At 45.4% G+C, this 9780-nt stretch overlaps 1 protein-coding gene across 2 annotated transcripts; it reads right to left on the reverse strand.

Annotated features, from left to right (window-relative positions):
• Window positions 1-3381: 3381 nt before the first annotated feature.
• LOC108922881 (G-protein coupled receptor 12-like) lies at window positions 3382-9780 on the reverse strand. Of its 2 annotated transcripts, none has more exons than XM_018733293.2 (2): window positions 9644-9780; window positions 3382-8460 (listed from the first exon to the last, which is right to left on the reverse strand). In XM_018733293.2, the coding sequence occupies exon 2, from the start codon at window positions 8414-8416 to the stop codon at window positions 7547-7549; it is 870 nt and encodes a 289-aa protein (XP_018588809.2). In that variant the 5' UTR covers window positions 8417-8460; window positions 9644-9780; the 3' UTR covers window positions 3382-7546. The 2 variants fall into 2 exon arrangements, with proteins under 2 accessions (XP_018588809.2, XP_029113004.1); XM_029257171.1 differs by having other exon boundaries at window positions 3382-8541.

Genomic DNA, 9780 nt, shown 5'->3' on the forward strand with positions numbered 1-9780 from the left:
TTGAACCTATGATCTCTGGGTTCAAAGGCAGCAGTTCTAACCACTACGCTACCAGCTGTAAATTGGTTGTGGTGAAGACTTGAAGATGTAAACTCAATATATATCCTCAGTTTCCTGTGTTGGTAGTATATCTTTGACCTTTAGACCATCACACATGGTTGCCTGTCTGCTAATTCTGCTGACGTGTATAACGGTATATAAACCTGTATGTAAATATACAAAAGGAGCCGTCATTGAATCATGCTCTGACTTTCAGTGCCATCTTATTTTTTTTTCCTTCTTTTCTCATGGACAGTTATTTTTGTCTCAGAGGAGTTGGGAACTTGTTTTTGTCGTTGTCCGTCACGGGGATGCTGGGAAAAGACACGCTGTAATTGCCACCTTTACAGAACTTGCGTATAAACAGCCAAAATGTATGTATAGCCTGCAGTTAGTGAGTAACTCTCGTGTTTTAAATGAGCTGTTGTATAGGTTTTGGTAAGATTGCTTGTAAAGTATCTTTATCTAAAGAAAACAAAAAAACATATGTATCACATGGAACAAAATACAGTATAGGCTCTTATGCATGTATGGACAAATAATAAAAGATTAAATGAAGACCAATCCGGTCTTATGTGGTTCCTTGGTGCATAGTCTTAATTTCCTACTGGGAAGTGAGTGCTGGTGGTTTTGAAGCAACAAATGTGTCTATAAGACTTTATTTAAATACTGGTTTGTGATTTTGGCACTTTGGATTTTCTGTATTTTGTCCACCTTCAGCATGACATGACATGGCTTCACTCCAGTTTTGGAAAAATGTTGAATTGTCCCTCTTCCCATTGCTGAAATATACATAGTTAACATGTTCATGGTGGCACAGTGGCGCAGCAGGAAATCCCAGTGCCTTATATCTCCTGGGGTGCCTGTTCGGACATAGTTTCAAATCCAGTTTGGAATTTGAATCTTCTTCCCAGGTTTGTAACCCTGAGACATGTACAGGAAGAAGGCAACAGTAAAGCATATTTGTACCCTCCCTTACCAGGCAAGTCGCAGTTATGGCGAAATCTGGCTCGTTGGCACTCACCTTTAGCACTTTCATAATTATTACTGATACCACTGCCGAGGCATCAGTGCTTCTATGTTCAACCGTCATGACCAAAATGTCTTGCTTGTACCCCCCGATGTCCAAATATAACCAGTGGTGGACACTATTTGGCTGAATAAATAATTGTCTCTAAATATAATCTGCATCTTTTCCTTTATGTCCCTCCTTTCTGCCAGAACAATGGGACGTGGTTTTTTTTTTTTTCTTTTTTCAAATAGACCGGTGTTCCTCCTCCCCTCCTGTAGGGGCACTGTTTGTTTGTCCCTGAGGGGGGCTGGGAGCGGAGCCTTGAAACAGGTAGGCTGTCGTGCAGAGTGTTGTTGCTTCTTTCATGGTATGACCTGGTGAAGTGGGCTCATCTTACTGCTGTCTACAGCACCAGAGGTTAAATAGGTCATGAAGTTAAAAGGCTGTAAGTATTAATGTTCGGTGGTTTTGCACAGATGCTCTGATGATGAGCACTCGACCCAGAGTCAGTCTGCGAAAACTAAGAGCTGGGTAGGAGCGATTGGTGTCGAAAAAAGAAATCAGCAGAGTCCCTTTGACCTGAATCAGGAGGGAAAACATCCTGGACCAGTGGAGGCCCAGTTGACTTTGTTCATTTGTAGGTTATGCATATGACCTATTTATACAGCTGTGTATTTTTACTGGAGTAAATCAGGGTGAGTAGCTACAGAGATCAATGGAGCTACAGAGGAGCAGGGAATGGAACTCAAACTAAGAACCATCAGGTTACAAGGCCATGTCCTTAACCGCTTCGCTGCGTATTGCTTTTGGCCGAAACATCTCATACACCCATTTCATCCTTTATTTCGCAGCTATAAATACCTAAACTGGCAGTTTAACCTAAAATATAGCCATTGAACACTCAGCAGGTCACCATTTTCTTTTCGTTTTATTTGACAAATCTTTGTGTTCTTTTCTCTTTTATATTTACAGTAATAAAAATATTTTCAGCAAGTCATACATTCGACACTTACAGTGCAATGTTTTACGCTCCCCCCATCTTTTGTAAAGTGCATTTGTCATTGTAAGCTGAATTTCACAGAAAGACAACAGATGTCAATACTGGTACTAAGGTCACAGTTAATTAAACTATTGGTTTCGTTCCCCTTTTTCAACCCAAGTCTGTCCCTCAGATATATAACAACTTGACAACGATTTATGCCATTTCGGTTTTCGGCATTGTGCTCCTTTGTTGGGTCTTGAGCAAAGTCACGTTGACATCATAGATGTTCACACGGGGAAGGATAACTGTAGACAGAACTGGAGGCTAAATATCTAGAACTTTTTTTGTTTGTTTGTTCTTAGACATCATGACATTTTCTATACACCCGCATTAGTAACATTCAAGTTATAGGTTTAGCTCTATTGCCACACACAGGCTGGGGCTGCTCTGTAATGGGGCAGATTTGGTCTGGCCATGGGGGGCAAGTGTGGACTTTGTAACACACAAGAACAGAGAATTCAGTCAATCTGGCCAGATTTAACATTTTGCCCTGCACTTATGCATTTATTTTTAGATCAGCCAGATTTGTCCTTGGAGGAATTGGGGACAGTCTAAAAAAAGACAGTGTGCTCTTTTTATTGCACCAACCTTTCAGTCATTCGGGACTGAAATTTTGGGTTCGCTCTCTTGTTTTTCGTCAGCTGTGCGTTTCAGACTCTCTTCCGAAAATGTACTTTGTTCCTTGGACTGCTTTGTACAAGGCAACTTACTATGTTTAGGTTTGTGCCTAAGTCTGAGCCAGTTATACAGATTTGATCCATTTATACAGGCAGGAGATTTTTAATGGAGCAATTGAGGATATGTCATTTGCAAGAGGGTAGTACCGTGGTATTTGAAATATAGACCTCCTGAATGTATGGTGACAGCTCTAAGTACTACACTGCATGCTACCCCAGAAATGGTAATGATAGCCAGAAAGTGCCAGCTGAGTTGTGGCGCGTCCCCATTCCCAGCACCTTTAGGCCAAGAGCAAGGAGTTTAACCATCTCCACCCGAAGGGCAGGTGGGCTGCGACGCCACATCTGACCGGAACTTCCTTTTCAGACCCTGGCTGTAGCAGACTAAACTCCACTCCACCCCATTTTATTTAAGGGCTGATGCACAGTGCTTTTGGACTGAATCTTTTCCCATTGCATTATTATTATTATTATTATGCATTGTAGCTGGTCTTTTTTAAAATTCCCAACATTTGTAAAAGTAAAGTTTTTTTAAATTACAATTTAAAATTACATTTAAATCTCACTGTCATTCGATAAATCAGATGAAGACACGTTAGAAAAAGGTGGCACTTTTAGCATCTCCAACAAATTACAATAAAACTTTGACGATTCAGTAAGAATTCAAAAATACAATTGACAGTCTTTCTCATGCACACCCACAAGAAACAAACACATTTTCGAACTGATGTTCTGGATGTGAATATAAAAATATAGGTTCCAGCACAGCATTGCATAAGGAAAAGAACCATAGTCAACCTGAACATACAATTAATATGGCACCCAGGATCATTATTTTGCTGCGAACATCACAATCCATGTTGCCACCGAAACGCTGATGTCTGTCGACTTTCAAGTGTTACCTCGAATGGATCCAGGAGGGTTTCGGTACGATCTGTGCTGTTTAAACCAGGGTGGCCGTTCAGGGGATGGACTCTCGCTGAATTAACAACAGTTTTTCATCTGGAACCGCATGTGAGGGTAACTTCATCCGAAGGCGGAATTTGGAGACGATAGCGGTTGAGGATGATTGAATTCCAGCCCTGGCATCCCTGGTTTCAGCGTTACAGGTTTGAAGGTCAGGAGTCTCCATTGTTCTTGAACCCAAACTCTCACACGCATACACGCTCAAAGAAGACGGAAAGAACTATTTAGTGGTAATGATGTGCTCTGGATGCCCAACTCACAGCCACCGTTTCACAGACAGTGCGTTGGCAATGTTTGGAAGATTGTCACCACCACACGGAGAGCAGACAACGGCTGACCTTCTCACACACCCTTCTGGTGTACGGTGAACCACAGTAGGCGGGCTTCAGCGAAAAATGCCTAATCTTCTAACCTCGAAAAGGTATAAAATCAAATATACATTGAGTTTTTTTTTTAACAGAACAATCTCTCGGCGAAAAGAAGCGAAACAACTGAAGGTCGAAATGAATACATTAACCTAGTATCCATCTGGGGATATTCTGCATCTGCTGCTCTGAAGAGGTTATGACTACAGGTAGACTCGCTTCTACATGTGCAAAAGCAAGGCATGGACAAACAAATAGATTAGTTTAAAAAAATAAACACAGTTTAAGGTCACTGAATGCACCCCAGGCATGAGAGCATGGAATATCAACAGCATTTGCGCGCACACACACACACACACACCTGCGTTCACATAGTTTTGGGGGACTTTGCAGTCTCTCACAGTAATGAAATACATAATTCCTAACGCGACCCAGGCGAAGCTCGAAAACATTTCAAACGTGGAAAAGTTTGGTGGTTTTTAAGGCATTTAACCTTGTGAGAATGTGCCCACAAGACGTCATTTTCAGGGTTTACTGTCCTTCTGAGGACTTTTTCTGCAGAAAGGTCCCCACAAGGATAAAGAGCAACACACTCAGATACAATGCATACACATACACACGCATACACACTTATAGTCATTGATGGTGCAGATGCAGGGATGCAGCCCAGTGACACTTCCATCAGAAAGTGAGAGAGTGAGGAAACAACCTGAAGGAGACCAGGCATTTGTTCACACCTGGGGCTACACAGAATAACATGACCAATCACAGACAGTTTTTACAACTTTGCAACAATGCTGCTCATGCCATTTTTTTTTTATCTTTTCCAAAGTTAATTAGCTCTATCCAGAATGGAACTGAACATTTTCTGTGGTCTCTTTGTGTCTGTATCTTTTTATGAACACACTATATACACAGTAAGGTGTTATTGCAGGAACGCAGAAGTAAGGCCAAACCGATATGTACAAAACTCTGCGTGTCACGGTGAAGATCTTCTGCAGACCTTCTCCAAATGAAAATTTAGAAAAGCTCCCATATTTATAAAGCATTAAAAATTGTACATCCCATATAGTACATCAGCTTGTGTGCGCCATATCTCGGAGTTGTGTCAAGTTTTTTTTTATTATTCTTTTGGTAACAGCATTGAATTCCTAACATCTCCCACCACTGTGACTGTTTCATACAAGGATGTAATGTTTTCTATAATTATGCTGTTGATGTGTTTTTTTTTTCCCAGAAAAAAATGCTACGTTCAAATTGCTGCCTGGATTATCAGCAGTTCAAACACTCGTTGAGGTTTTTTTTTTGTCTTTTTAAGCCATCACCTCTGCATATCTGCCTAGAAATATTACAATGACTAGGTATTCATATATATATTACAATACAGTGGATATATTAGCAGAAGTACAAACCTCCCATTAGGCAATTTTGTATATTGCCCATTTTTACAGAACCTAAAAATTTCACAGAGGTGGCCCTATCCTATAAAAATTAAGATGTAGATACTTTATTAATTTTCTTCCATTTCTTAAGAATTTTTCAGGTGCTGGGGGACAAAAAATAGCAGCTGTGCTCAATGGGGTTATATGAAGACATAGTAGGGAACACACTGGGCTTCTTTGAATAGCCCTGCCCTCTTTGTTATGCCTAAGATTTAACATACTGTAACTTCATTACCTTCTAATTTTGAGCAGCTGTGGCATTAGGAGACTCCTTCAACTTATATCAGTGACAGGGGGAAGTGATAGCATACTATTACAGTTTTTAAGTATTAAACATTAGTTGAAACTCCATTAGATAACAATTGCTGTCTGTGTTTTAGAATAAGCCACTTACCAGCTGAGTGGCATAAGGAAAGGCCAATACAAATGATAAATTCTGCTTTAAACTAGAGGGAGGGAAGCATGCCAGAACTTGACTTTCACGTCTTATTAAACTCCTTTAGAGCCTGGTCCAACATCTGGTGCAAGTCTATGAGGCAATCAGTGCTGTTCCCAAGCTTGGCTACTGATCCCTCAGCAAGACAGCTTGGTTCGGCACCGAGGACCTTCGTCTCCTCCTCATCCTCATACTGCTCTTTCCTCTCCGAACTTGCTTTGCAGCTGCTGATGATCCGAAGCTTTGGTCAAAAACTCTTCCTCTGCTCCCCAAGCCCACCCCTCTGACAGGTCAGCAATCTCCGCTCCTCAGTGTGTTCCAGATCACCCTCATTTTACTGAGATTCGCACTAAGGATCTCACTAGAATCAGTCCACGTGTGATCTTCCCTGCTTTCCTGTGATTGCCAGACATCACGTTCATATCATTTTCATTATGAATCAAGGGGGAATTAGGGGACAGTTGCTGCCCGCCGCACCGTCAAAATACCAAACGCAAACGGTGAAGCATTTTGGGACGGATTGATTTCGCCAGAGAAGCATAACTGTCATCTCTCGCCCCAGACGCGTGTTTGTTTGTGTGAGCTGGCCAGCACTGTGTTCCTTTTTCATTTATTATTTACGCCTAACCACTGGCGAGCGGTGCCTCGCGCCTGCCCTGGGCGCGCGCTCTCCGTGGTGCTGATGCGGCGCACTTGCGCTTTTTTTTTTTTTGGGGGGGGGGGGCTCTTAAGTTCAGTCTTCTAATAGTTCTACTGCCATCAACTGTGCTTCGCATGTTTCATAGAAATACTTTGCTCTCTGCTTTTTGTCACATCGTGCCAGGGGTCATCAGTAAATATTATAAGGAAATAAATTCCAGTTGCATGTTCAATGTTGTATTTCCCAGACGTTGAATGAAGAGCCAAACATAAGGAGCTCAGCTTTCCTTGGCACGATCGTGCGCTTGTTAGGACACAGCTCACGCGGGGCTTGTTGACCAGATTAAAAGAGGTCCGATTAAACACGCATCGAGCACCGTTTTCATGACACGAAACAATGACACTGAGGACACCGACAGTTTTGCAGCAACATCCCTCACTTAATTTCCTCTTTTCTGCGTTCACTTCTATTCCCGATAGCGCATTAGCCTACACGTTCGGTGCTGGAAGATCTAAGCTAATTTAACGGATTCCTATTTCATAATAAATACTTGTCTATTTTTAGACTGGTAGGAGTTTGCTTTTCCCAGAGACAATGAGGTCCAGGGGGAGCTGCTCCGCTGTACCGCCACGGAAACTTCCAGAGCTTGTCGGTGTTACGGTGCAAGATCACCGGTTCCTTAGACTTACAGGAGGTCACACGTTCGGGTTATAGGATTCGATAAGGAAACCTACTGGTGATGTACACAGGGCTGTGGGTCTGGAGTCTGACACCTCGTGACCAGAACCGCTTGTCGGGCACCAGGACTACACAGAGTGTCGCGTGCAGACTCGCAGGAAGGTGTAGCTGACACGCGTGCACATACTGACTCGATAAAAATGACACAAGATGATCATATAAATAACATGACCATTTCTTGGGTGGAAGCTATACGTCACTGGAAGTTCTGGGTCTCAGGGAGAAGTTTGTGGGGATGCACCCACAACACGCGAGCCACAGCGACTTCTGGATGTCGGGGTTCCTGAAGGCGTAGATGATGGGGTTGATGACGGAGTTGCACGTGGCTGGGAGCACCGTGGCGTACGTGTAGATGATGGGGTAGCTGGAGTCCGCCACGATGGAGTACATGGCGAAGGGGATCCAGCAGACCGCGAAGGTGCAAAGGATGGCGGAGAGGGTCGAGACGCCCTTGGTGGTGGAGATGCTCACGAAGTGGTGCTGCACGGCGATCTGCTGCGCGTGCCGCAGCGCAATCTTGCAGATGAGGAAGTAGAGCTGCATCATGAGCGCGAAGACGAGCAGGAAGGTGACCGCGAGCGCCACGGCGTTGTTCTTGGTCACGGGGCGGCACACGCTGCACGAGGCCTCGTCGCGCAGGCAGTTCCACCCCAGGAGGGGAAGCGAGCCGAGCACCACGCACACGAGCCAGATGAGCGCCACGATGACGTACGTGAACGTCACGGCGCGCTCCGTGTGGTAGGTGAGCGCGTTGTACAGGGACAGGTACCGGTCCACGGTGATGGCCAGGATGTTGAGCACGGAGGCGGAGAAGGCGGAGATGAGCAGCCCCACTGAGATGAGCGTCACGAACTCCGTGTTGAGCATGTAGGTGAAGATGAAATTGAGGATGAGCCCGAGTCCGGCCAGTGTGTCCGCCAGGGCGAGGCTGCCGATGAGGATGTACATGGGCGCGCGCAGGGTGGGCGTGTAGAAGAGCACGGCGATCACGATGGCGTTCTCGCACGAGATGAGGGTCCCCGTCACGCAGAGGGCGATGTCCCAGGGACTCACGGTCATGGGCCGCTGCTCAGGTGTCCGCACCGGCGATGAGTTCCGCGGGTCTGCGAAATTCCAGGTTCCGGAGTTGAGGGAGGTGTTTTGGAGTGGGTTGCTCATTGCCGCAGCGAAAGAGTGAATCATAGCTGTGAGATCAGGGACGGGGGGCGGGGGACGGGACCGGAGGGGGGGGAGGGGGGCAGAGCGCGTGTGAGACAAGGCGGGCGACAAGAGTCCGCGTGCGTATGTATGTGGATGGAAAAACGGGAATGGAGGATGAGGATGAGAACGACCAGGACGTTTTCGTCTCGCGTCTTCCATAAACATAACAGCCTGGGCACTCGCACATCGAGACGCCGCTTTTTTTTACTCGGTGTCTTCTGTTATGATCCGTCACGCCGCCGAAAGACCGAAGCCACGCACATGCCGCAGAACCTGTATGAAGGGCGATGCTATAATAGATGTGCCCGAAAATGAGCATTCTGATTCTCACTTTGCCACTGAAAAACACCGTTTACCGAGGCGACGCATCACGGCGAAGGTGCGAAACGAAGCATACAATTATAATGCAATATAAGGGAAAATGTGACAGAAGAGTGATGCACTCGCAAGATGTGTGCTTATATCACCGGGAGTGACATCATAGCTCTTGTTCCAAATTAAACGCAACGTTTCATCAGCTGTCTATTTTTAGACGGCGGATGTAAATTGAGGTGCGGGATATGCAAACTACTTTTTATTTCTGTCAGAGGGGTAAATAAATTAATGCCTTCGAACATATAACCAAGCGCTCGCGCGCGCAGACACAAAAGGCACGAGCTGCCTGGTTTGGAGCTCCGCGTGCCCGCGTTTCATTCACAAATTTCCGTGCTTCGCACACACACACAGGCGACGCGTGCGCGCGCGCACACACACACACACACACACACACACACACACACACCATAAAGGACTCTGGGAGGTCACCGTGCAAAGAAAAAGCGTTCAGTTCCTACATACGTGGTTAACGCATCGGTCCTCACGCTTGTTTGCGATTCCCTCATTTGTAGATAATTATTCACAACGACAATCTCGAACCGAGCCGAACCGAACAGAGCATCTTGTCACGCTAACGACGGCGGTCGGGTGTATAAACAGAGAGTGCACTGAAGGATAAAAATACAAGCGCAGTCCCTGACGCTCGGATGATGAGATGAAGATGCGGGAGACAGACAAACACAGGCTGAGAAAGAAAGAGATCGGAATTACCAGTTCCTTGTCTTCTTCACGTCCTTGGGCGAAATCTTATGAACGTTGCTGCGCGGAGTCCGTGGGAAATGCGCCTTACTCCTCGGACAACATCGCTGACAGTGCTGGCGGTTGGCACGCGCCGCTCCTCCGTTAAT

The sequence above is a fragment of the Scleropages formosus genome, chromosome 13, assembly GCF_900964775.1.
Source record: "Scleropages formosus chromosome 13, fSclFor1.1, whole genome shotgun sequence".
NCBI lineage: Eukaryota > Metazoa > Chordata > Actinopteri > Osteoglossiformes > Osteoglossidae > Scleropages > Scleropages formosus.